At 46.5% G+C, this 27,762-nt stretch overlaps 1 protein-coding gene across 10 annotated transcripts in view; it reads left to right on the top strand.

Annotated features, from left to right (window-relative positions):
- Stx16 (syntaxin 16) overlaps positions 1–27,756 on the top strand; it is a 33,719-nt gene extending 5,963 nt beyond the window's left edge. For 2 of the 10 annotated variants that reach the window (XM_010628768.3, XM_010628769.3), the window contains exons 2-9: positions 2,421–2,432; positions 8,840–8,947; positions 9,346–9,486; positions 10,208–10,373; positions 11,292–11,383; positions 11,889–12,032; positions 13,258–13,338; positions 15,656–17,118. In XM_010628768.3, coding sequence (XP_010627070.1) covers positions 2,421–2,432; positions 8,840–8,947; positions 9,346–9,486; positions 10,208–10,373; positions 11,292–11,383; positions 11,889–12,032; positions 13,258–13,338; positions 15,656–15,760 — 849 coding nt within the window. In that variant the 3' untranslated portion in view covers positions 15,761–17,118. Of the gene's footprint in view, positions 1–2,420; positions 2,433–2,493; positions 3,879–8,839; positions 8,952–9,345; positions 9,487–10,207; positions 10,374–11,291; positions 11,384–11,888; positions 12,033–12,508; positions 12,601–13,257; positions 13,339–15,655; positions 17,119–27,281 lie in introns of those variants that run through there. The other 8 variants (XR_781096.3, XR_002025507.2, XM_019208101.2 and 5 more) reach the window with 8 other exon arrangements.
- Positions 27,757–27,762: the final 6 nt, after the last annotated feature.

Genomic DNA, 27,762 nt, shown 5'->3' with positions numbered 1-27,762 from the left:
ATAGAGGAGCATCTTTATCTTTCTTTACAGCCCTCCACGGACTGTTTTAACTTGCACATCAAAAGTTTTCAAGTTTTAGGTCAGGCTGAGTCTGTTGGAAAATCAGTTCTGTGTCTTTAGAATCCAAGTATGAAATCATTGTATATTTGTCTTTAGATCTATTTGCTTTTCAGCTTTTAAAGATTCCATTTGAGCAGAGAGGGTTGCTTGAGAATAAGGATACTTTGTTGGATAAGAGTGAAGCAAACTTTTATTTTGGCAGTAATGGAAATAAAGTAAATATCACTATAGCATAGCCCTGTATTTCCAACTCATTTTGGTCAACTTTTCCAGACTCCCGGAGTAAACACAGATGGGTTTCCACTTATTTTTCAGTTTTATGTAGAAAGTTCTTCAGACTGTAAATTCCACATACTACTTGGAGTTTTCAGTGTTTGCTTGATTTTGTATCATTGGCAGGTCAAAAACCTAGATTTAAACATTATAAAGATTTAGAAGGTGAGGATGCATTGTAATGTATTTTCATTCCACTGTATTTTGGTCTTTCCTGATGGTAATTCTAAATATTTTAATCCAAATTTGACTAAATTTACTGGTAATTTGGGACGGGGAGTTTTGGAAGCTTTGTGGTTTTGAGCAGTCAAATAGGGGGCCTGGGGCTCTTTGGGAAGATGGCCTGAATTTAATTCCGGAGATGGCGTGGGAGCTGTCCATTGCAAGTAATTCTCGGGATTGTTAGTAAAATTAGAGAGCTTTAGGGCAGGGTGGAGGGAGGCCCAGACACCTGGGGCCCTCCCTGCGTTAGCCGTTACCGGGCTGTGTGACCTGAAGGCTGCAGGTATATGTTTTGAAGGTTAGTTTTCTTATTTGTGAGAACAAGAGTTGCTTCTAGCCCTCGAATCTCAGGGCTCCAATTTTGCCTCTCATCACTGGTAATCGCAGAAATCCATAGACCAGGGTACGTGTGCTCCGTTTATAATCCAGCAGCCCAGGCTCGAGCCGCAGAGATTTTGACGGTGGTCTGCGGCGAGGTCTGCTGGGAGATTGAATGCCAGGAGCCTCTATAGAGTGGGAAGAGGCTGTCGCTTTGCACAGGTTTTTTTTTTTTTTTTTTTTTTTAATCTTGCATTTGGCTTTATTGAGAAAAGATGTCCAGGCTCTCTTTCTGGAGACAATAAGCTTTTAGAAAATACAAACATTTTTTCCTGTTTAAAGTAAAAGGTAATGAGATGAGCCATTGACCCCATCTTCCCCACTGATAACCTAGCCCCACCATCGCAGGACTAGTTCTTTCTCACCAGCTGTAGGAGTGAGGAGGGTTTTTAGCTTCCTGTAATATCACCTAATTGAAGTATTACACGGACAGTCTTGATTATATTTTATTGCTAATCATTGTGCAATCATATTTTGGCCCTGATAGACCAGCTTCATTTGCACCAATTTTTAAATGAGAAAGTTAATGTTTCTTATGGTCTAAATTTATGGCTAAACATAAAAAACAGTTGATTATTGAAATTCACTGCTAATTATTTCGTGATCAATACTGTTAAAAAAAAAAGGTCCTAGTTTAAATTATCTGTCATTAGTAACTGTCTGTTCAGAAAATAGAGCTCTACCTTGATCTAAAAAACAATCTTTACTTTTCATTTGAAACTTAACCCTCGGTGTGTTTCCCCTTGTCTCTCCTTAACCTTTTGTTGTCTGGTTTGCTTGCTTTTATGATAGCTTTATAAATAACGGTGTGCTTTTAGACTAATAGTATTACATGCCAAGCAAATGTAAGAGTTTTTCTTTGATTTTCCCACCTGTGTCTCTCCGGGAGACAGTGGTTTTTCAGCTCTGTTGCTGTGGGTAAAGCCGTGTCTGCGGGATCTAATTTAAGAGCCCTTGCATACGTGGTCACTCAGATATTACCTCGGTGCAGCCATGGACAATTTTGTAATTGTGCTGCGTTTGCAGGGCTGACTTACATGTTTAAATATGCATTTATTTGACATAGTTACATTACATTTTAGCTTGTTCTCTTTTGAAAGAAATTTAGAATGTTGAGTATTGTATATGATATTTGATATTTATGAAACAGATTAGCAGTATATTTTAGTGAAACCAAAGCAAGTGTATTTTATTTGCTTCCATTGTGTTTTAATTTTTACAACTGTTTTTTGCTTGTTTCTTACCTCATTTACTAAAACAACCACCACAGTAAATAAAAATATATATATTAATGTAGCTTTTTTTTTATGAAAGGGATTATGAGAAGGGGGGTTTGTAAATGCCTTGGCTAGTGGATCTTTGTTTGTAGTCAAGTTAAGAGTTGCTTAACACCTGTTTTCTCACCTGATGGTGCCTTGTCTGTCTGCACATGCTTTCCTTCCTGCTCTCCCTACCTGGACGGCCTGATGGCAACTACACATCCACAGGAGCTGGACGAGGTACTGTGCTTTGCATATTTTTATATGTTAGGTAATGTTAGATATAAGATACCTGTTTCCCCACAGTCTCTGGTCATATTTAAAATGGTAACCGAGGGTATACCCATTTTAGCATTTGTTTTGATTACTTTATAACATGTTTAACAATGTAGTACTTAGAATTTGTTTAGAGTATCTTTGCACTGTGAGCTGATGATTTAGAAAGATTTAAGAGTGCTATTCACTGCTCTCTGGAGATGTCTGCACGTCGGGAGCAGTCAAGGCTGAGCATTCTCCAGAACACGATGCCAGCTGCTTGCTGTGGGATCCTGCGGTGGCCCCCGAGTTCCGAGGGCTGCAGTGCAGCAGTACAGGTAAAGCCGCAGGTGGGGGTGTCTGGAGTGCCGAGGAGGACGACGATGGACCATGGAGCCGCGATGAGAGGAGGCTGGGCTCTCTGGAGCCCCTCACTGCAGAGAGCAGCTTCCTCCTGCCTGACCATACCCCTGAGTTCTCCCAGCTCAGCAGGGTCTCTCCCCAAGCACAGAGGATGCCTGCCTAGCTCTTAGCTTGGCAGCCCGATCAGAAGGACAGAGGACCACCGAGAGGATCCTGCGGTCATCCCTGTTTGTGTGTCTGATGTCCAGATTAGCCATGAAGGGGAAACAGTCTTTTTCCCGAGGGGAAAGTTGGCTTGTTTTAATTTATCAGTTTGTACAATAAGGCAGGATTAGGATCACTGCCTTCAAAACCTCCTAGTTAGCAAATTAGATCTACTTGTAAAAAAAACCTAAGCTAGTTGATAACAGCAATAGACTTGAGCACAATTTAAATATTCCTCACTGGGAACCAATGAAATAAATTACTTAGCCGGCTGCTGCCTGTAAATAAATTACTTAGCATGTGCTGCCTGTAATCCCAGCACCTGAGAGGCTGAGGCAGGAGGATCGCCACGAGTTTGAGGCCAACTTAGACTGCATAGTGAATTCAAGACCAACCTAGACTACATAGCGAGTCCCTGTCACAAACAAATAAGTAACATAGTCTGTGCCCCTGTAACAGTGAATCCTGTCTATGACAACTGCCTAACATGAGCTTCCAGACACATGACCGAGTGGGAAAGAAATTAATTGCAGAACATGGGTGATGCGATTCCTGTCCCCCAAGTAATAGTTATCCTTGTGTGTGCCTTAAACAACTCTAAAAAGATATACAAGAAACCAGTAACAGGGGATACTTCCCAAGAAAAGTCTAGAATATTAAGAGAACTTCCTTTCTATTTCCAACATTTTCCTTAGGGTGAAAATGTATTTTTTTAAAAACCGCATGCACTGATTACTTTTGTCACCAGAAACAACCTCAGCCAGCAGCTCATTGAGCAGGTGGCAGTCAGGCCGGCGTGGGAACTTCCGCTCCCATTCAGGAGCCTCGTTGCCAGCACCTAGCCTGGGCCCGGGGCCTGGAGATGTGAGTTCACTCTGGTTTACACCCATCTTGGAGTGCAGCGGACGCGGGCAGCTTTGCTGACCAAACGGTGGCAGTGTCAGTGTAGAACAGGCAGCTTAAAAGCAGTTGTTAAGTGTGGATGTTGTTTTTTAGCAAGCATTTTACAAATCTAGAAGTTATGACCCTCTTTCCCCAGATGGCAGTGTCTGAGCAGGGGCAAGAGCAAACACTAAACGGGCTGAGGCTGAAGAGACAAGGTTTCGGGGCAGAGGCACAGAAGGGGTCCTAATCGTCCCAGTGGGGATCGCTGTTTGCTCCCCTTTCTAATCTCTCCCACTTCTTCAAGTGGCAAGTTCTAGAAACGACATGCACCGTATAGGCCCACAGGCCCTTGTCCTTTTCTTAGGCTCAGGCTCTGGGTGTGATGCTCTGACCAGAGGGGCGTGCTGCCTGCCCGGACACTGCTGAGCACACTGATGAAATCAGCGTTTCCGTGTGGGTGCCCCCGCACCCCTCTCTCCACACGGTTCTCCCGTTCCTTCTCCTTTCTCAGAGCTCCTCTTCCCAGTTTAGCTTCCTGACCGGTGCCGCCGGGTGTTAGTTACCTCATTCATTCATTCCCTCCATCCCCTTGCTTTCCACCTGCTCCACCAACTGTGATGGTGGACTCTTTCTTGTGACGTCCCCAGTGCTCACCCAGAGGAGGGGATGGTGTCCGGAGGCTGGCTTCGCTGGGGCGGTGTCTTCTGGGCATGGGAAACGCCCCATTATTTGGGCTCCCCCGGACTCCCACAGACCACCCGCGGCCTAGCGCTCACCTGGGTGCCAGAGATGCCCTCATCCTCAGAAGTGCTGAGTAGGGAGGGTGTCCCCTGGGGAGGCGGCCACCTCTCCTGTGACAACTCCCAAACTGATAGTTTTTCAGATTTGAAGTAGAAACTTTTTTTAAAAGAACCCACAAGAAGTCAATGTCGGGCTCCAAAGCTACCCCGTTGGGGAGGGCAAGGTGATGGTAAGCAGCCAGGTCCCACCGCAAGCCCCCAAGCCCACATATGTGAGATCGGGGAGCCAGCTCTTCGGAAGCAGGCCAGGTCCACGGGAGCGGTCGGCGCGCTACTGGCACGGGCCGTTCTGACTCTTTCCTTTTGGGTGTCTGTAGTAGTTTAGAAAAAAGAAGTGACAGTGATGTCAGGGTGGTAAGTGGTGTGACTCTCAGGCTTTTTATTTCTGTAATTTTTGTGTAATTCTGAGCATTCGGAGTAATCTTAGAAGTGGCTAGTGTTCTGGTCACACTTTAAAAACATACAATGCTGACACCACCCGATTGTCCTCTCCGCCTTGTCTGCGGAAGGGCATGAGCTCTGGGTGCAGGGCGCTTTGCTTTTCCCCACCTTGTCTCACCTGACCCCCTTAGAAGCGAAGGTCACTGCCCTGAAGTTTTCAAGGTCCTTGCAGGGCTTCTTAAATGTAAAAGTGATCGTATTGTCCTCATTCCAGTGCATGTGGTGGAAGTGGCCGAGCTTTTCAGATGGGGAGGAAGCATTCCTGACTCTCCAGTCTCTACGGAGGCGCTGATGGTTTCCAGATCTTACAGCAACTAAATTAGCTTCCACGTAAGGCAAGGTTTTGTAAGAGCAGGAAGGCTGTACATTAGGAGCAGCCAGATAAGTAGGAGAGGGGGTGTCGTATGTACGTTTCTTCCACAGAGCAAGGTCTCAGACGTCTGTCCTGTGGCGCTCTTGAAGGGACAGATGTCCACATCCGAAAGGAATCAGAGCCAACATCCATTTTAGTGAGACCAGCAGGAAAGCCTTTGGCGTGGTTTGTTCTGCCTTTCCCACAGGAAGGTGACTAGGTTATCTCGGAAGATCAAGCCACAAGTCAAAGCCACCAGAAATCTTCAGCTTTTTTATTCTGCCAAGGATAGCTTTTATAACAGTTTTTTCTTATTTAAAAGATTGGGGAAGATTTTTTTTAACCTTCAAAAGTATATTTGTTTAAGAAAAAGTGAATAGTCAATATATTTTTAGAGAGGGGATTGAGTTGACATGAGGGAAGAAAATCATAAATCTGGCAGTTTTTTAAGGTCTGTATGGAATAGGATGGCAACTTGAAAGTTTACACGTGTGCTGGACCCTTAGCAAATAAGAAAACATGTTTTTAAGTGCGAAGTGGGGTTCTGGAAGGGAAAAGGGTGATTATTTTGCATTTAAAATGTATTGTTGTGTTCATATTTGCTTCCACTGTTTTCCCTTCGTAAAACACGCTGCCTTTTTAAGGAATACATGCTGATTCTCCTTATAAATCACTATCAGCGAGAGAATGGCATTTCTCCTCAGTAGAGCAGCACTTCCAGCACGATGAGCTATGGCTACAGTTCTATCATAAAGGGGACACATGGCTTGCGGTTTAAAGTTTGCAGTCCTAAGAATCAGCGGTTCTCTCACAGCGGCAAAGCCTAGGGCAATGTGTGAAAGCTCAGCCAGCTGGTGGGGCGGCAGCTGACCATTCCTGAGGGTCCCCTCATAGTGGCCTCCTTAGGACCCCTAGAAGGATGCTTTCTCCCGGCTTAGATTTATATCTGGTTTGGGGGACATATCTCTTGGATAAAAATCAAGGACTATTTGAAAGGGTTGAATCCAGCTCAGTTGGCTCTTCCTATATAGTTTATGGATTTATTTGGTTTTTTTCTTTGCTTTAGATAAGATGATGCTAGTTGCAGTGTAGGTAAATTTAGATAGAGCTGTATCACTTGTGTATCCTTTTTAGTTTAATGTGTTTTTGTAACAGCAAAAAAACAGTACAACTTATTTTGTTCATGAACTTAGAAATAAAGTCACTATAAATAAAACAAGTCATTCTACTGAAATACAGTATAATGGAACATGGTGGCTTAGATAATGAACTGGCATTGTGGAAGTTCTATGATTCATCAGAAGGTAACTAGGCAGTTTCAACTTTTGCTTTGTGTAAACAGCTGGAGTTCCAGCTCCAGCACAGCAGTAGCACCGTAGCTGGCTTCTCCTCCGCGCTGGTCAGCGTGTCCTTCACAGAACTGGGTACCACCTGGTGGCTTCGGAGCAGGGCTGTGGAGGAATAAAGAGCTCTGCCTCTAATTGCCTGGAGGCGGTCCCCCACCCCCCACCTGCCGCGCACGTGGCCAGCACATAACCTCAGCTGTTGACGCTTGCGTGCTCATTGGGGGCCTGTCCCACGGCCCCTGTTCGGTTGGTGGGGAGTTAATCAGAGTACTGGGTTTTGTTGTTCTAATCTGATGGTTTGTCTTGATTCATTTTCTTAGCAAATTGCAGTTCTATTTCATGGGCCTCCCGGAGTGATTGGCAGCCGCGTGTGGAAGGGGCGCCTGGAGCGCCCTGACGCAGGCTTTCACCTGTCACCTGAGAGCTTAGCGGCCTTGGGCAAGCTGCTCACCCTTCTCAGGGTCTCAGCTTCTGTACTTGTGTAGTGGAACAGTAACTTCTAGCTCACCTAGTTTTTGTGTGGATTGAGGTAATAAAAAGAATTTAAAAGCCCTATTAGTGAACTCTTACTTAAAAACAAACAAAGGTGGGGACGGAGGGCGAAAGGTCCCACTTCAGGTGCAGAGCTGCAAGCAGCGCAGGTTTCGTCAGTTCTTTAAGGACAGAAATGACACTGGGTCCTGGTGGCCAACGCTGATGGTCTTAAGCCCAGCTCCCAGGTGCCCAGCAGTGGTCATGTGCCAGGTGCGCCCCTGAGTGGACTGGGCTTCCTGGCACACAGGGCACTGAGAGCAGATAGAGGCTTATGTGGTATTTTTTCCCCCTTCAGCTGTGGCTTTTAAATTTTTGCCTGCTCTTTTGTTTGGTAAGCAAGTATCACCAAATTAATAAAAAAATAAATTTATGTTGTTGCAGGAAGAAGAAAAGCAGTACAAATTTCTCACCCAGTTTTACAGAATGTTTACAAAGTATTATCTGTAAAGAACTTTTATAGACTGCTTACCATTATATTTTGATTATCACTCAGATCCTTTGAAACTCCCATTTAAAAATCCTGAGCTCTGGAACCAGGCTTGGTGGCTCACACCTGTAATTCTAGTACTATGGGGAGCTGAGGCAGGAGGAGCACAAGTTCAAGGCCAGCCTGGGCAACTTAGAAAGTTGGCAAAACAAAACAAGGGCTGGGGCTATAGCTCAATGTTAAGGCCTTGAGTCCAATCCCCAGCACTAAAAAGGAAAAAGAAAAAATCTTCTTGTGTTCCCGAGGCCGCCTCAGGGTGCTGCCAGCCCATTCATATGCCTCCAGGCAAAAAGAAACCCTGTAAACCTGTGATTCCCTCCTCTTTTGGAAGCTTACTAAGGCAGTATGTTATATAGTTAAGGGGGCAAAACCCAAGAACTTTCAGTATCATTTTAAAGCAAGGGATGCTGTTGCTGGTGGCTAGCCAAGTGAGGGAAGGGAGGAAGGATGGCCTGGGGTTGCAGGGAGATTTTAAGGGTTGTTCTTGCCTCGGGGGACTTTGTCCACTGGTTCAGGCAGTGCAGGTTAACATGGGGCCGGTGATCTTGGGACCAAGGTAACTGGATCAGCATTCTTTCTAAAACTAGTCAGGCAAATGTCAGTAAACCTTGCTACTATCAAACATTTTATATTAGTTCCATTTGTAGCCTAGTTATTTCTTTTTACTTGTATCTCATCACGTTAATTGCTGAGGTCCATGCCTCTGTCACAGTTCTAGTTCTTAAGCATCTTTTGCTGACTTTTTCATTACACTTCTGTAGCCAGATGAAGTCAGATCCGTGCTCTCAAGCATGTCCAAGGAAATTAAGCGGTGCATGAAGAGATAGAAAAACAATCCAAATCCTAGCCGTGTGAAAAGGAGATGCCTTTATTCTTGCATCCTATATCCTTGTAGGGAATAACAGTTAAAAGGGAGTAAGAGTATCTTTTTCTACACTGAATCCAAATAACCCTTTTAATATTCACGTATTTTTCTGTAGCTTGCCGACGACCGTATGGCTCTGGTGTCGGGCATTAGTTTAGATCCAGAAGCCGCCATCGGCGTAACAAAACGGTCACCTCCGAAGTGGGTGGACGGAGTGGATGAAGTAAGTAAGTGGAGTGTTAGTTTCACAGTTCTGTTTTTATGCGATAATGGTAACATATTTTAACATTTCTGCAATATAAACTAATTTGGCTGGAGGGTATATCTCTAGAAATACCTAACCTTTGGGTTTATTCATTTTATATAACATAAGAAAAGGTTTTGTGTATGTTAATGATTTTGGCTTTAGTTTTGACATTGGTAATAACTACTTGAAGTGTAGAAATTAAACGAGATTTAAAAAATTTTTTCTGATAATTTAAATTAAAATTGGCTCACACATCAGTAAGCCAGCAGGTTCCCTGTAGACCCAGCCCGGTATTCTGAGTGTAGCTAATTGTCTCTGAGGCAGACAGATACCTGCCAGGCGTCAGTGGAGTTCTGGTGACTTTATTTGTTTAGATCCAATATGATGTTGGCCGGATTAAGCAGAAGATGAAGGAATTAGCCAGCCTTCACGACAAGCATTTAAACAGACCCACCCTGGATGACAGCAGTGAGGAGGAGCACGCCATTGAAATAACCACCCAGGAGATCACACAGGTGAGTACGCAGGCCTGTCCACCCTGGATGCCCTCGAGGCTGCCATTCTAAAGCACCTGGCAGACAGCTTCTGGATGGAAGTTCTCAAAGGGACGCTGGAGGCTGTGAGGCTCACCCAGAGTCCCCGCATGTGTGTGGGGGGTGTCTCGGAGGTGGGGACACATTCATCAGTAGTTGGCTTGTTGGCAGATGCTACTGTGGGTTGCTTAAACAAAACTCAGAATACTCCTCAACTCAATCATTTGATTTAAAACCGTATCACCTCTATTAAATGCCAGTGTGTAAAAATTTTATACTAAAATACAGTTCTCATAATAAGAGAAGCTTACCATGGGGCCGGAGGTATGACTTATTGCTTTGCTATGTTGTGGTGCTTGCTTAGGTCTCCAGGGTGCTGATGTCAGGAAGAACATCTGAATGTGTGATCCCTGGTTCTTAGCGCTGCACAGGGCCACGTTTCTCATTTTACCCCTCTGTAAAATGGGGATGAAATAAACTAGGACCTGCCTCCCAGTGAGCTCGCCCCAGGGGGTGATGCGGCGTGGGGGGCCCAGCGCAGCGAGTCCCTGCGTGTGTACAGGAAGCCCCGGTTACTTTATTCGCTTCTTTTCCCTTCCCCACTGGGCTGACCCACGGGCATCCCCTCTCTCCTGCTCTTGGGCGAGTGAGGGTGGCGCCCCTCTGTTCCCTGCTGGCCCTGAGCTCGGCCCTGTGCTCCCAGCTTTTCCACAGGTGTCAGCGCGCAGTGCAGGCCCTGCCCGGCAGAGCCCGGAGGGCCTGCTCAGAGCGAGAGGAACGGCTGCTGCGCAACGTGGTGGCCTCCCTGGCACAGACTCTGCAGGAGCTGTCCACCAGCTTCCGGCACGCACAGTCCGGCTACCTCAAACGTGAGTGCCGCGCAGTCCTGCTGAAGGGGTTATGAGTCGGGAAGAACCTCTTTTGGTTTGTTGCGTTTCTGCTTCCCTTTGGTCAATGTTGCCCCAGCCTTTGAGCACACACCCTCCTTTTTGACAGGAGGTCCCTCTTCTCCTGGGCCCTGCCCAGTAGTTCAGATCTAAATTTGAAAAGGAACTGAGCACATTTTAAAAACTATTGTTTTCTAGATGTTGAGTTTAGGGAGCTGCTAGTAAATAGGGAGTTACCACGGCTTAAAGCCACACAGCCACACGTTTGCAGGACAGCTAAAGTATCTTTAAGAGTGCCTGAGAAAACTTCCCGGGAGTGGTTTATAAACACTCCTGCCCTTGTCCCCGTTTACTGAACACACTTTTTCTTCCAAGTAGTTTGGAGCCCACCGTTCTGTGCTCATTCTGCTTCCCCTGTAGTCGTGGGCTGACTTTGTTGCCATTGGAATCAGTGAAGTCTCATGATCCCCCGCATCTCCCCCGTGCTGACAAGGGGCGAATTTGTATTTTAATCGTATTTTTCTGAAATCTGATTAGGCTCATTTGGAGTTTTTACTAGAGATGCTCCCAGAGAGAAATACTGATGTTGCTGTTGTTCATGTTTTGTAACAGCAGTTAGAGTAAATACTTCTGTTCTCCCTTAGAGATTCTCAGATGATCCTGTTGTTTTGTGAATTTTGCACATTTAGATGGTAACTTTGTCTAGAACCCCAGCACTTGCATGTTGTGTATTTTAATGCTTTATTGTCCCCTCCCCCGCTGGAGATGGGCTTCTTTACAGCTGTAAGGTGATCTCCACTTTGACTGCTGAGCTTTACTCTAGATTTCCGCTTTTTCATGGTGGAACGGTAACCAGGACGGTTTACATATTCAAGTAAAGTGGATTCCTGTCTGTGATAGGCATGAAGAACCGAGAGGAAAGATCCCAGCATTTTTTTGATACATCAGTACCACTAATGGACGATGGAGACGATAATGCTCTGTATGATCGGGTACGTGAGGGGCCGAGGAATGGCTGCTGTACGTGTGCCCTCCATCCTGTCCCTTCCTGTTTCTAGACCGCCAACCCTGTGCAATGTAATGGAGCGGCACTGTTGGACTTGTGCACCCATTGAGTGATCTTTGCAACAGGCAGAAGAACAGCCATACTGTTTCTTCCTTTCCAAAAGCCCACAGGAGACCTTGTGGCCTGCTTTCCAGAGCCTGCAGGAAGGCGGCATTTACCGCTTTCTCAGAAGAACACAGAGCAGCACAGGGCCGCCCCAGAGCCCTTGTATGGCTGCGGGCTGGGCTTCTGTAGTGTCCCTGGCTATGGCCACGGAGCCGTAGATCCCGGTGCTTTGGGGAATTTGGATCTTTCCTATTAGGGAAACATAAATGCTTTATTGTCATGTGTTTACAGATATATTTTTCATAAGTTCATTTTCTTTAAATTATACCCAAAGTGGTATAGTGTAAGTTTCCTAAGGGGGGTATTTTGCACTGTTGTTTTGCTAGGGTTTTACGGATGACCAGCTGGTGTTGGTGGAGCAGAATACACTGATGGTGGAGGAGAGGGAGCGTGAGATCCGCCAGATTGTGCAGTCCATTTCCGACCTGAATGAGATCTTTAGGGACTTAGGAGCCATGATTGTAGAGCAGGTATGGGGTTGTCCTTCCCATCTGTGTGTTCTACTGTGGAACCTGTTCTTTCTCCCAAATCCTTCAATTCTGTATTTGTCAGGAAAAACCTTGAACTTGTGTGTGTGTGTGTGTGTGTGTGTGTGTACGTGTGTGTTACATGTGTGTACATGTGTGCACATACAGATATGTACGAAGTACCCCTATGTTACCAATGGTCTGGACTTCTGTCATTCCCTATGAGACTATGAGTAAACCCAGAAAGGAACATAAGTTCTAATTCTGTGCCCCTGCCCCAAGGTCCTCGTGTGAGCCCCCTGCTGTGGAGGCTGGCTTGATTCTGACTGAGCCCAGCACTGATTCTGGCAATAGATAAGATTTCCTTTCTAATTTTGGCAGGTTATTGTGTAATGGCCATTGGAACCACTAGCTTTCAAGTAGAATTAAATTGTTGTTCACTGTTAAAATCTGATTAGGGCATTTTATTATCTTGCCAGCAGGGATTTGGGTCCTGATCCCCGAGAAACCAACTGCAGAATGGAGTGTTCAGGCTACGCAAGATCCAGTTACATTAATTACTCCTGTGTCTCCCTGTGAGCTGCTGTCTCTCCTGATCCAGCATGTTTCCACTAAGAGCCCTATCCTCACATGCAGCTCAGTGGCCCCTTCTTCCTGTAAGAACCAAGAGATTAAGCAGTTTTTTAAAAATTCCCTTTGAGGGCCAGAGTTTTAATTCTGGATGGTGGATTGGACACGCCCTACTATGCCCCATGGAGAAGCACCATCAGGCTTAGCGATGTGACAGGCAGTTTGCAGCCTGATTACCAGGCTGAGCTTGCCTGGCATTCTCTGCATACTTGAATCCCACTTTTAAGCAGCAAGTGGACATCCAAGCTGGCCCTTTACTGGGCAGAGCCTATGTCCACTGAGCCGTACACTTTTTGAAGCCCCAGTAGGTCTGAATATGGCATATCCTGTAGTGGCTGAACCCAGGAAAGGACCCTCGCTTTGTCAGAATTCCTTTCTCATGAACTAGACGTTATTGCACCTAACCTAGCGCTTTGCCGCCAAGCACCTCACACTGCTTGGGGGTGGATCTCAGAGTTTCCACTGTGCACCTTCATCACACATTGGGTAAAACGCCATCTTAGGGGAGCTGATGTCTATAATTTGCACGTCTCGTGTTGGAAGCTCAATTTCCCTCGTTGCAGTTGTTGATCACTTGTAACTGTCATTTATCACTCAGGGTACGGTCCTTGATAGAATTGACTATAATGTCGAACAGTCCTGTATCAAAACCGAAGATGGCTTGAAACAGCTTCACAAGGTAATGACATCTTTCACTGGCTGAGAATTTTAGGGACTGTTATCAAATCTCAAGAATTCATAAGAGGATTCTGCTCCGGCATAACTCTTGAGCATTTGTCTTTACGGTTGGCTACTAGTGCAGTTGTGTAAAATGTACACTGTCGTCTCATTTGAGACTGAGTGTGTGGTTTGTTGCCATTTTACCGCACTTTACCTTTGCACGTGTGCCTTGCTCCTGAGATCAGATGTTGCCGAGAACTCCATTCTGTGACAGTGAATTCTAAAAGGACTGGGGTTTTCCTCCTTTCACCCTTTCTCAGACTTCTTGGTTGGGGGAATCAACTAAATGGGTATTTGCTAAAATATGAGTCGAGAGATCTGTGTGTTTCTTGATGGTGACTCAGACTTTGCTTGTTGTGATGCGCTTCTGATGAATCGCTGGTAGAGTCACTCTGGAGATGACAAAAATCTAATTTGCCTTTAATTACCACAGCGCATCTGTGTGTTACCTTGAGAAAAGAGAAGTTTGTGGAAATGAAGTGGTGGGCCTCTCATTCTTTGGTAACGAGGTGCCTATTCCAGGTTGTTTTCGTATCACTTGTTAATTTCCTTCTTAAAAAAAAAAAAACAGTGGAAAACATCTTAAAAACCTCATCATCGGTTATGAGAAACACATACAGACTGCTGTGTGCTGGTGTATAATTGGGTGCATATTTTCTTTAAAAGGAATATAATAATGCTTCACAGATAAAATAAATTCTATTTATTTCCTGTGTCACTGAGACTCGGTGGTATTTCTAGCCAAATAATAAACACCTTTCCAGTTCCCTAGCATATTATGCTATTATTCTTCTGAAACCAGCCACTTCCGATAGCAGAGATTGCCCCTAACAGCAGTGTCGGGTTTTCAGAGCCCAGCCTTGCACAGTCTAACCGGAAGTCCTTAGCTGTCTTCAGTGTGCTGTTGCCTGGTGGGAGGAGAAATGAGAGCAGCGCATAATGGAGGAGAAGTCTGGCCTTAGATATGCGGAGGCTCTTTTATGCATTTAGATTAACTTGGTTACCAAGCTCTGTTTATTAAAAATGGAAACTAACTTTAGTTTCTCACTCTGTAATACCCAGGCTTTGATATGCTGCTGAATTATGCACGTGTTTTAAAGTTTCTTAAATAAAAACTTAGTGAGATGTGTTCTGTTGTAGCACAGACAAAGGGGGAAGCCTTCTCTGCAGAAGTGAACAGATCTAGTGGGAAGGACAAACTCTGTTGTAGGTAGTACTTTATAAGTCATTGCGAGAGGTTTCTGAGCGTGTTATCTGGGTGGCTTCCCTGGTGCCCAGTGCTCTATTAGAGAGGAAGGTGTTCTCCATCTTCTCAGGCCCACGCTGACTTTGGCGGCTGGTCGTCCAGGGTGATGGGCTCCTCTGAGGGAAGATGCTTGAGCTTGGGGAGTCGCTCCCACTGGCTGTCCTCCTGAGGTCTCCTTCTTGGGCTTGTTTCCTCCTACTTGAGGCTGGGCTCCTCCAGGCAGGAGGTTAGCGCCCACGGAGGTGGGACGGGAGGGACTGATACTCTTACCTGCTCTCCTCCTCGGCGTTCCTGGCAGTGTCTGGAGAGGGTGGGCATGCTCTGCCCCTGGGCTTGGGTCCCCTCGCGCTCTCCTCCTTTCCGGTGTCCTTGCTCAGGGGTCTGTGTCTATTACCAGCAACCCCGGGCATGTTGGTGCTTCTGCATCCCAAGCGGGTCGGGTGGAGTAGCTGGCACTCCAGCGTGATATTTAGGGAAGGGGTATGGCGGGTAGGCCTCGACTCCAGGTTGAGCTTCAGGGAACACCACCATCTTGTCATGTTAGCTCAGGGAGGATGCACCTCGGCTGGACTCTCGTCCGCACATCCGTGGTGCTCACTTCCTCACTTCTAGTTCAAAGGATGAGCTTTTTGTTTTCGATGGAGCTCAGGGAGGTGTAGCACCTGGGCCTCTGTGGTACCTGCAACCAGCTGTCTCCTTTCGCGGGGCTGGAGGCATGCGCGTCTGCATGCGTGGGGGTCTGACAGCCAGGGAAGCTGGAGTGGCAAGAAGAGGCTGACAGACGGACAGGCAGGGTGTGTGGTATCTCCGCCAGCCCTTGTCCGTCCTAGCAGTGGATGACTGTAAGCTGGTGTTTCCCCGAGTCCAGGTAGATGGTAGCGCTAGCGTCACGCAGCTCGGCCCTCAGCTGCCTGGCCTGCAGTGGAGACACCATTCACTGTGCAGAAGAGCCAGAGCCTTTCGCAGGAAAACAGGGAGTCGGCTTGGGATTCTTGGGGAAAATGACTGCCTTTTTTCCTCCTCTCTCTAGGCAGAACAGTACCAAAAGAAGAATCGGAAGATGCTTGTGATTTTAATATTATTTGTCATCGTCATTGTCCTCATTGTTGTCCTCGTCGGCGTGAAGTCTCGCTAGTGACCTTGGCTTCGTGCGTTGCCACCTCGTGGATTTGCCGGTGTCGGGGCCCAGTGCACACCCAGCAGCTGCGCAGAGGTGCGGCCGGCGGGCTCTGTGGGCACTGGGCAGCGGAGCCCCATAGATTCCTCTTTTCTGTCGTGCTCAAGTGAGGGGAAGGGCCTTTGCTTTTGTTTTCCATCACTGTTGAGTCTTTAAGGACCTTTGATGCTGTTGCATAATCGAGATTGGTTCTGTGATCAGTTATAATATATATATTTTTTAGAAAGTGAAAATGAGTTGAAAGTTTACATGCACTGCTGAAGCTGTTCAGTGTTCTATGTGTATATGCTATTTTTTTAGCAGTTATGTCTGAGCAGCATGTTAAAATAATTTTTGGAAAAATTTTTTTAAACCATTTGGTTTTTAAGAAATTTGGTACCAAAAATTTATGAGTAGAGGCAAAAATGCCTCTTCATCTTTCTCTATGTATTTTCCAGTTGAAAACAAACTAAGAAGTCCTTTAAGAATTTATAATCCGTTCCCCATTAACTTAATTTAGCTTTTCCATCACGGTTAACAGAGTAGCAAAGTCTGAAAAATAAGAAACCATCATCTATGTTAATTAACACATATAGATGGGCCAGTTAAAATAGCTTCATAAGTTTAAATTAATTGTAAATGGAGTATTCCTCGTTTAAAATTTTTGCACTGGATTTTCTACTGTATACCAAAAGGGGTTACCAAGCAAAACCATGTAAATGGAAAAGTTGGTGATTTGAACCAAGCTCACATTACAAGGAAGCTGGTCGGGGTCGTGAAAGTCACCAGCCTGAGCACGTGTGTGTCTCTGGTTGTCCTCGGCCATCCCCACTCCATCCGTTAATCACATACTAACTGCATAACGACCTGTTCAAACCAGTTTTGTTTAATGAACTGTGAATTGACACAGAGGCCGTTTTCAATGGGTCACTCCATTTAGGGTTAGTAGATCTCAAATTATTAACCAAACATCACTCCATTTCAAAGTAAAATATTCCACCAGTGATTTGATTTATTGGTTCTTCCATTGCCACTGAACAGAGCCCAGAAAGTAGACACACTTCTGAGGATTGTGACAATCTTGATTAGGAAATCCTTCGCTTGTGTGAGCGTGGATCAGATCACCAAGGCAGGACTTCGTCGTTTGCCCCACTGTTACCACTATTATGGTGCTGGAGTATCTCTTGGGGCTGTCATGTGGGGAGTGATGATAGCTTTGAAAACTGAAGTCGTTCATGTTGTATTTGCCCTGTTTAAATTGATACCAGTATAATTTTAGTGGCTTTTGTGTAATTTTGGATGGCTTTTTCATTGTTTCTGCTTCTCTTAAAAAATTTAAGAAGAGCACGACCCCATTAAATGTGTTACATTTTATTTAGACCAGTCACATAAATTGCTTCTTCAAGAACTACTTTTGAAGTGGCTACCAGAAATTTACACTCAGGTCATCTGAACAGACCGTGTTCTCATGCCCACGCCCTGCCCAGGCTTCCTACCTGTTTCTCCTTCCGGGCAGCCTCCTGTTTTCTCGCTGTTGCAGGCTGGAGAACAGTGAGAATCCAGAGGTGTGCCTGGCATTCCCTGGTGGGCACTGGGTAGGAAAGAAGAACCGATGAGTCATTTCCTCCTTGTTCCCCTCTGGAGTCCAGGATGGACTCTAGGCCTGCAGTTAAAGCTGCCTCCCCCCCAGTGGGGTGTGCAGGCGCAAACCAGCTGCTCCCTGCAGTCGGACTTTTGAATTAGGGGACTTGCCTGATAAATAATCCATGGGGACCTTGCTGGATAATTGTTAAAAGCTCTGAAAATGCTGACTCCTGCCAACCCTTGAAAGAGACTGACCCTTTAAGAAAGGATCACCATTTATATTTATATTTATTTCCCCAAAATGGAGTAATTTGGGTCACCTCCCCCACAACCCTTTTGGATAACATGATGGATCTGATTAGCAATTGTTTGAGACTCTCCTGTGAGAGTGGAGGCGCTGTCTTCTTCAGTCTCAAGCTGGTACAGTGCTGCAAAGCCCCAGCTGTCTGCTACAGAGTGAGTGGTGTCCCGGGATGGGAGATGTGCGGGCCAGCCTGGAGCTGGCCCTAGAGCCCATGCCTGACGTACTGGGGTCCTTAAACCACTGTATTTTTCTTTTGAGCCTGTACTTGGGGAAAGATCAGCAGCATATGAGAAAGTAAGGAAAATTGATAATCATGTCCTGGTACCTCAGGGCAACTCTTTCCCTGTGAAGGAGATGGATTCCTTGACCTGCCCATAGTTGTTCCCTTTGGTCCCTGCTGGGCCACAGAGGTGATAGTCATCCAGGCCAGACTCCGCTGGCCTGGGAAGCACCCTCCGGGAAGAGGCCCTGTGGCACCTGAGAGGTTGCCCTGGGCGCCTGGGTCCAGCCCGGGCCCCGTTCCTTTCCAAGAATCTTGGCTGGCTTTTGTTGAGTGGAGCTGGGAGAAAAAGCAGAAATTTTAATGCCGGGTTTGCAAAGCTCCTGATCTTTCTCAAGATTGTAACTGAAAACTGCTGTCTGTCATTTGTTCCTTTGGGGGGGTGCTGGCTGGGCCATGTCGTGTGAAGCCGTGTGCATCTCTAATTTAACGGATTTACTGCTCTCTCTGCTAATTGAGAGAGCATTATTTATTTGTTTTGACACAAGTGCTTGCAGTGTTTTATCCCAGCTAATGGCTTCTTAAAGGTAATAAAGCCCTTCAACGTAATTGGTCAGATAAGACTTTTTTTCTTGTATGCTTAAATAAAGCAATTAGTGAAGCGCTTCTATCCAAAATGACTTTTTTTTTGTCCTTTTTAAAAAATTAATTTACTGCTACTGGAAACTTTTTGTACAATAAAGCAATCATGCAGATTAAAGAACATCCTGAGATCCTGGTATTAATTTTAACGATGGGTCCCTGTTTTCTTCATATGCGTTTGTGGTAGGGGAGAGCCTGACGATTCTGTGCTGTTTTTGGCCAAGGACTGTGTATTGTGTGCCTGAGGCCTTTGCCTCAGGGTGTGCAAGCACATTCATCTGTCTAATGCACCCCCCAATGGGATGATCTGTCTGCTCTCCAAATACAGACAGGAAAGCTGCCTGAGAGTTATTTTCCTTACAGAAACATATACTTTCTATACATGCCAAGGAGCGTGTAGGAGTCTTGAAGTCCAATTGTACCGTGCCTGGAGTCATCCTCACATTCTCACCCCAGGACCCTTGACTTTCCACCAGACTGAGCACCCCCATTTTGTTACACTAAAAATTGCAGGGACAGTGTTCGTTGAGCCCAAAGCCAGAACTGTTTCCAGGGTCCTGAGGGTTCGGGACGGTCTTTGTCCCAGCGTCCTGACCTTGACACGTGTGCGCGCCTGGTGGGAGACGTGGCCGTGGACTGTGGCGGGCGTGCGCTTCTCCAGTTAGACACTGGCGTCTGCATGCGAGTTGTCGTTCTGGGTAGTGTCCTTGGCGAGCCGGGCATTTAGTCCTGAGATGCTGCCGTTGCTCATGGCAATTACCTTCAGAGCCTGTTGACAAACCACGCAGAAGAAACAGCCTCTTCCTATTGTGCCCTTGCCTTTTTCTTTGGCTAGAAATTACATTTCCCCCCAACACGCTCATCAGCCATCTCAGCAGGTATCTGTCACGGGGTTCAAGAACAGCCAGGATATTAAAGAGGTCATCCGTCCCGATGGGCTGCAGGGACGCGGCCCCACACCCGTGGACATAGAGCTTCTTGAGTGGAAACCTCTTTGGTTATGTTCCCAGTGGAGACTTTGGTGGCCCAGTTTTGAAATGGTGCTGCAGTGTGCAGATAAAATCCAGAGCCTTGCTGTTGAGCAGAGAGCTCTGAAGACCTAGGCTGTGGCACAGGGATGGTAGACCACCGTGTTGCCTGTCGGTGTTTACCTTAACTGCTAGAAAACACGATAGAGGGCGGTTTTCTCTGCTCTGTGCAGCAGATACTGTGTGAGGAGTCAGACCATAACCCATAAAGCAGTCTTCCCCATCTATCACTGTGCACCCGCAGCAAAACGCTTGCCTGGTCCAGCACGCCATGCCTCCAAACGTGACAGGGCAGTGTGCCGCCCCATACGCTGCCTTGGCTTTGGTCATTGGGGTCCCTGTTCTAGTCCAGTCCTGAAAGCCACACAGAACTTTTCGTAGGTGTGGAGGATGATTAGTCAGCTGTAAGGAAGACAGCACAGCGCTAAGAATTTGGGCTTCTCAGTGTGGTGGGTTCCTGATTAAAAATGGTTGAGTTTCCACTTCTAGGATTTAGGAGGGCAGACCTGACCCGTTTGATGTCACCCACACCGTACAGGTTGGTGCTGTGACGTATTTGAATGCGTTCCTAGAGTTACATGTGCGCTGGCCCTGCAGATCGCCTGGCTTTCTCCCTAAAGTTTCTCGACTGCCCAGGTGCCACCTTTAACTTTATGCCTGAAGTTTGAGTTCAGCTGTTTTGAAACTGATGGAAAGCAGCCCCCTTCTAGCTGATGGGCACCACACAAGCTGACGTGGGCCCTGGATGGTGGAGAGACTGTGGGTTCTTGTAAAAGTGTCTCCGATTTAGGACTCAGGTTCGGTAGTGGACGCCAGCTGTGTGCATTACGTCCCCAACTCCATGCCACCCTCAGACAGATGTCATTGTACCAGTCTGTGGCCGGTACAAAGAGACATTCCACAGAGCCAAATGGCAGAGGCTTGTGCACAATTATTTGGTCAATTGAGGCAAAAGAAAATAATCATTTGTCCAATTGTCCAAATTAGCTCTCTGGACTGTCCTGAATGCTCAGAATAACTGTGTGGTTCTCCACTCCAGCTCCATAATCTGGCTAAAATGGGCCATTTAGATGAAGCTTCATTCGGCGCAATGCACATTTAAATTGGGCTCAGCTAAAACAGACGACTGGGTTTAGCATTTTCTGTTTGTCAACTATAATTCTATAATTGCTTTTAGCTAATCATCCAAATTCCACCATTAGTAATCACTACTTTTTTCATTTTATTGATGTGGTAATGGAGGCAGAGGGCTCTGGTTTGCATCATTCAGTCTCTTTTCTCAGACTAAGTGCTAAGGGAATCAAATGTTGTTTTTAACATTTGTTAAAATGTTAAATGGGTTGTTCCGACCCAGGGCACCATAACAGACCGCTGCTTCCATCAGCCATGAGGGACAGACAGTGCCTCTCCCCACGCACACCTCCCCCTTTTCCAGACGGTGAAACTGAGACCTGCCTGTGCCGCTGTGTGCCAAGGTCGCCCAGCAAGTGTCACTCGGGGCTAGAGCCAGAGTTGCCATCAGCCTTCTCATTTCCAGTACTCTTTCTGCTCACACCATGTGAATTGTTCATTTCTTTCCATAAAATGAAATGACCTTCCTCAAGAAAGATGGAATGGTCAAGATGTGATTTGGGGAAAAGCTTCCTGAAGGGATTTTTTTTCTTACCGCAAAGATGAGACCAGGCTGAGGCTCCGAGAGATTTGCAAACAGTGGTGTGTCATTATCCCCATTCGGGGTTGGTGTGATTGGTGTGAAGAGACTGCTGCTGCTGACCCAGCCTGTGCGGAACAGAAAGGGATGATTCTTTGGTGACGTGACTGGATGTACGTACCTGTGGGTTTGTGGTTGTTTATGAAAGGTAGATGCGTACATAAAACACTTACCAGGATGGATGGTGTCCGTTTAAAGTTGTAAATAATAAAAAACAGTCTCGAGCAAAACTGATTTGACAATTGCCCGAGAACGCAGTGCTTCATTCCAACACTGTGAAGTGGCTAGAAATTGATTTTTTTTTAAATCCAATTAAGCCTCAAGGTTGGTTACCCATTTAAAAGGTCGGATGAGTTAAACAACGACGGTGCCTTCAGTTCATGCTAGTAACTAGATTTACACCAACTTCGGCTCTCACGTTGTGCTTTGTGGACACACATGTCTTGTGTCTGCACAGCCCAGCCCTCCCCAAGACCCCACCGTGGGCGGGTGCACCAGAGAGCAGGGTGCCCGCCTCGGTGAGTCCCAGCGGTGAGTCCCAGGGGTCTCCCGCTGCTGTACCTCGTTCCCCTCACCTTCTGGCATCCACTCTGGAGAGCCTGAGCCTCTGCAGACAGTGGTCTCCTCCCCTTCCTGTGGCCTCAAGAGTAAAGGGGCTCTGGGAAGTAGCTTCTCATTTAAAAGGAAGACATGGGCACCGCCTGGCTGGCTGCATGTACTGCTCCATTTGTAATGCAGTAAATAAATCTTGTTTTTAGAATAGTACTTCACAGTGCATATTTACTGTACATTCCTAATGTGTTAAAGAAAAGACTTGAAAATGTCTCCTTGTGGTTCCTATAGGCCATGTTTAAGTGTTACTGAATTTATGAAGATGTTGGGAAACAGGAGCCTGGAATGCTTGTTACTCTGCGTGGGCAATAATGGCTCTCAAGTTTTATAAATCATTGAGAACAGATAAGTGATCTTATTTCCAATCTAGCATTGTGATTAATATCAATAAGGCTGTTGCATTTCAGTACTTCCTACCCATAACTGCGAATCAGCTTGAAATTCCGAAACTTCCAGATCCAGGGAGGAAGAAAAATACCCAATTTCCTTCTCATTGCCCCAGGGAGGGGCTCACAAGCTTCGGTTAGTTTTTGCCCCCCACCCCACATCCTTTCTCCACACCGCTCCGGGGCTACCAAAACCCTCAGCAACAGATTTATGATCTTTTTGAAAAGATCTATATTCAGATACCACAGATAGATGTGTAATAAGCACAAGGGTGTTTCTGGGGGAAATGTGACGCAGGTTGAAGAGTGAATCATTCTCAATACACGGGAGATACGTACTGTTGGACAGGAGCCTGTAAGTGCAGCTTTTCCACAGAAAAGACTTGGATCAAAATAAGCATTTGCGTCCTCATTTTGCTTTTCTGTCGGTCTCCACTTGCAGTTTGGATTTGCTTAGAGGAATGTGGGACCACGTTTGATCCGTTCACTATTTCTCTTTTCCTTCCTGTAGCTCTCCCCTCCCAAGGTGCCAAGTCTTCAATCTGCCCTTGAAAAACTTCTGGAGCTACAAAAATAATTTTGCTGGTGTTCAGAAGTAAATAGGAATTTAGTTCCTGAGACCTGAGGGCTATAGCTGGCCAGCACTGTGCCCTTCCTAAGAGAATAATTTAGGCTGGTGGGACAGCAGGGGACTCCAAGAGCATCTAGTTCAGCCCCTCATTTTATCGAGAAGCCCTAAAAACCAGCATCTGAAGGAGCACTTTCTGCTGCTAATAAATGGTTCTGCTGGTATGTTTTTATTAACACATTCACCCTCTCATCCCACCAACAGGAGAAAGCAAAGACACAGTGCTTGCAGATGAGATTACAAAATGTGCTTTTCAACTAAAGTGCATAAGAGTGTGTGCAGTGTGCTGGCTTTTGTGTGAGGTCCATGAAAATATGTAATCTTATTTTTCTCACAAAGAGACAGGAAAGATAAACCAAAAGCTAATAAAAATGGCTACCTGGTTGGGGGCGGGGTGCCAAGATTGCCTGTGAGGGCTGAGTAGCAAAAGGATCTAAGGGACAGTAATGAGAGGAAACTCCTTTGAACACTTTTTAGGCTTTTGACTTTTAAACCATGCGTTTATGCATTCAAAAAAGAAAACATTAAAAAAAGAGAAAATAACAAGTCATTACATTGAATAGAAACAAACATAAAACTAAATGTATGTCACATTGCTGAACCACACAAATAATGAAATACATTTTTAACACATCCGTGGAAAACGTTCCCAGAAGAAAGGGAATAAAGAAATAGCAGGTTTGTTGACAGGAGTGCAGCCTGGTAGTGAGTTACAGGAGGAAGCAAATGAGTATTCTGGGAGGCTGGGTAGGAGCAGGGTCCTCAGTGCTGGAGGAGAAGATGAACGAGACAGGACACAGGCAGGTGAGACCCTGTAGGTGGGGGAGCCCTCCCTGGGTGGAGGAGTCGGTGTACACTCAGGACGCGCTCCTCCCTGCCCCCGGGGAGGATCAAAAGCGAGGGCAGCCACGCGGCAGTGAGCGCCGCAAGATGCTCTTTCTCTCTAGCCAGGCTTCCCCCTCCTAAAAGAAGCCAGTGGTGCCTGGAGAAATGGCTGACCATTTGGGGGGCAAGGAAGGAGCAAAGTGAGCCCAGGGACCATCTTATTGCAGAAAGGTCCAAAGTCCTCCAACACTTACAACATGTCAAGAAGACATATGAGCCAGCCTAAACGGGGACAGTTGGAGCAGAGGAACCAAAGCACATGTGTGCACCAGATGTCCCGGGGTGGGCCTGCTTCCTGAGGGCAGTTTGTGACCCTCGGCTCGGTTTAATACCCCACCATTTGCCATGCCGAAGTTCTCTTTTAAGGAGGTTGGACATTTTGTGCTGGATTTCACAAATGAAATAGCCAGTTCTGGGCTGGGGGAAGGTGGTCTTTGCTAAGGTCTGCCAGGTAATAAAAGAAGGGATGTTGAGTTAAAGAGTAAAGAGGTTCCATGCCCAGGAGCAGATCATCGCTGACACTCAGCACACTGGGAGAATGTTGTTGGGAGCCAGAACATTTTTTAGCCATCACTCCACGGATTGTAGAGAGGATATTGATTGTAGTTCTACTGTAAAAGAGGGAAATGTACTCTTACCACGAAGAGATCTGGCAGAATGGCTTCAGCCAAGTAACCAACCTTGGCCAATGATGGGTACACTTAGATTACGTGCCCCCGATGTGATGTAGGAGGAAACAGAAATGTAGTTTTGCCAAAAACATTTAACCTGAATTTAATCATAGAGAAACAGATTAATTGAGTCCTGAATTTAAAAAGAAGAAAGCCATGAAGGTCATCTGGGGACGACGTCAGTGTGGAGGGTCTGTTAAATGATGGTAGTTTGAATGTCCAGTCTCCACAGGTGCACTTATGTGGGCCGGCATCTGCGTCCCGAGATACACACCAAGGCACTCAAGGGCAAGTGTACACAGCCATATTCGGCGGTACACACTATGTGGATATACAATACATACATGTATACAGTGTGCGGGGCCAGGGATGTAGCTCAGCAGCGCCCTGCCTGCCTCTCAAGTGCTAGGTCCTGTGTTCGATCCCCCTCAACTGAAGGTGTGTGTTGGGGGGGATGTATGCATACAATATGCTTATCATATTCATTTTTCAGCGTTTCCAGAAGTTCAGGATTTTTTTGAAAAACTTTTCAGAGACATAGGCCTTTCATGGCAGAGTTCTTTTTCCTCCCCTCAGGGAACACCTAGGTGGCCTGTCTGGCCCCACCAGTTGTGAAATGTAACGGAGGCTCTTCTTGATGCCCAGGAACTCTGGATATGGTGAGGGAAGGCACAAACACCCACAGGAAGTCATGCGAGTGCCTCAGTTCCAGGGCACAGGCTCTAGATGGTGTCATGGAGGGTAGTACCGGAGCAGAGCCAACCCCTGTTTCCTCTCTGAAGGACAGGTACTATTGATTGCCACCCAGGAGTATTTCACATAGGTCCTGACAGAGGCTTTCAGTTGGCCACAGGGTCAAGTGCCAGCTCTGTGGCTCAGTGCGCATCTCAGGCACACGTTCTGTCCAGCTCCATGCGCAGCAGACAGTGCCCCAGAGCATCATGTCCTTCACCACATGAGACCGCCAAGTAAGTGGTTCCCTGGGCCCAGGTCAGACTACCTGGCACACTCCTCCTCCACTCATCCTTCAAGACCCAAAGTCATTTGTCATCCAGTCTCTGGAGCCTTCCCTACCTCCGCCTTCTCTGAGGGCTTGGGAGTTTCTGGATTCTGTTGCTGTTTGGTCGCCCCCATTGCAAGCACGCACGCACGCACGCACGCACGCATGCACGCTCCTGCACACCTAAAGCCCAGTGGTAGAGCTTTTCAGAACTGTATATTGAATGAATTAATGAATAAATGCACTGGAAGCCACAAAACTTGACTTCTCATTTAGATGCAGTGGCATCGGGACCTCAGATCAGCTGAGTCCAAGCAGGCGTTAGGAGATTTTATAGTGGCTCCGCCATAAAATTAACATACAGATGCATATTTCAGACAACTAGAGCCATCACACATAATTTGATTTCAAAAACATGTTCAAGAATGTGAACAGAACCAAAAATCCTCATAAGTCTTGGGAACATTATTCTGATTTCTTCCAGAAGTTTTTAGCATTTTCCCTAAATTCCAAGTTAAGTCTGAATACCCAGTTGAGTTTGGAATGGATCTCAAGTCATCAAAACCATAAGTTGCTTCTTGGGTTGCATTAAAGGTCTGGTAATTTATTTTAAACTTTCATTTTTAAAGAAAATTAAATAGAGGTGGATTTTTCATTGACAGTGAAATATATACTAAGCCATGGATTAATACCTTCATAAAAATTTATCTAAACAAAGTGCTGCCTGTCTTATTTATGTTGAAGTCTGTAAAGTCTGCAGTGAAAGGGGGAAAGTACTTTCCTGGAATCTATTTGTATCTGTCACAGGCTGCATCATGAGGAAATTGGCAGGCGTTTGAAATGGAATAATTCCTTAGCATTCTGTTTGGGTTGGAGTTCTTCGATACAGGAGTGCCTCAAAACCAGAATTGGGAATATTTGCTTCTAACAGTCACCTAACATTTCTTTCTTGCCTTTGTGTGTAATAAGTGCTCAATAAATATTGGTTAAATTGAATCATCTTGTTCATCTTTATTTGAGGTCATCAAGGTTCTTTGAGCTACTCTTAAATAAGGGGGAATTGTAAAAGGAACGTCTCCAGACTGTTCCCTGCTCCAGCAGCTTGGCTTCTTCTCAAACTCCCCAAAGTTGGCTTTCTGAGATGATTCTAGGGTCCCACATCAGCTTGCAAAACCCTCTGGAGTGAACTAGATTCTCCCGTCCATGTCTACCACCGCTCCTGCTCTTCTCCAAGCTCCTGTTCTGCACTCTGGTTTCTGAGTCCCTGGACATTCTGTATTTTCTCCAGAGACTTCTCCCTGCCCTGTCCCGGCCCTAGAAGTCCCATCTCACTCACCAGGGCAGAGTCTAAGCCACGGCAGATCCCCCAGCTGTCTCAGCCCCCTCTGGAGCGCCATGTGACTATCTTCCACAGTGTATTTGCAAACAGAAAAAAGAGTGATAGATCTTCTTGCCGCTCTTAGTACCCTTTACAAATGTGTGAAAACATTCAGCTGCTGTAAAATCTTTTGCAGAAAATAAGATCCAATTAGTGTTGACTTTTATGTCGGGAAAGCCAGGGTTTCAAAGGAATTCCTTTCACTTGTTGAACAGTTGTTTTGTGAGGCCTGCTCCGTGCCAGGCACTGGAGGGCAAAAGCAGGCACGAGGATGGCCTGCAGGGCACTGCCACTCTGGCCTGTGTTGCTGCAGCTGGTCTGCCTGGGGATGGGACACGGCTCACAGCCGAGCTATGGACATGAGGGGTGGTGGGCAGGGAAGATGTGGGTGGTGATGGGGAGCTGGGCTGGCAGAATGCCACACTATGGAATTGCTTTGCTATTTTTTAAGGTTGATCATGAAGAGACTCAAAATAAGAAGAGTGGGGCATGGAACTAGCTGGAGGCCACTGAAAGGGTACCGTACCAAGTCCTGCAGCAGTGAGTGAGGACCGGGCATCACAGGGTAACAGGCCGTTTTGTTTAAATGACTCCAGGATCAACCTCATCTGAGGCCTGGAGCTACCAGGACCTTCATCCCGGGCTCCTCCACCATCCAGCATGTGCCACACCTTCCCTGCCCAGCAGGTGACCCAGGCGACTCTGCTGGGCTCCTCTCCCTGAAGGGGGTGCGGGGCTGGAGACAGCTCGCTCAGGCCAGGCGAGCTGAGGGCCCCCGCCAGGCAAGGCCGTGTACACGGAAGCAGCGGCCTGGATGGGAACCCACGTCCCTTCACCTCTCTCCCAGGCAGGACGCGACTGTGGACACCGTGCCCGCCAGACCAGACAGTGGGCCGGGCTGCGACCGGGGAGCTGGCCCGGATCCAAGGACC

Source organism: Fukomys damarensis, unplaced genomic scaffold (genome assembly GCF_012274545.1).
Source record: "Fukomys damarensis isolate Sample0158 unplaced genomic scaffold, DMR_v1.0_HiC HiC_scaffold_22, whole genome shotgun sequence".
NCBI lineage: Eukaryota > Metazoa > Chordata > Mammalia > Rodentia > Bathyergidae > Fukomys > Fukomys damarensis.
The sequence above is the reverse complement of the archived record's forward strand: the minus strand, read 5'-3'. Positions and strand labels throughout refer to the sequence as shown.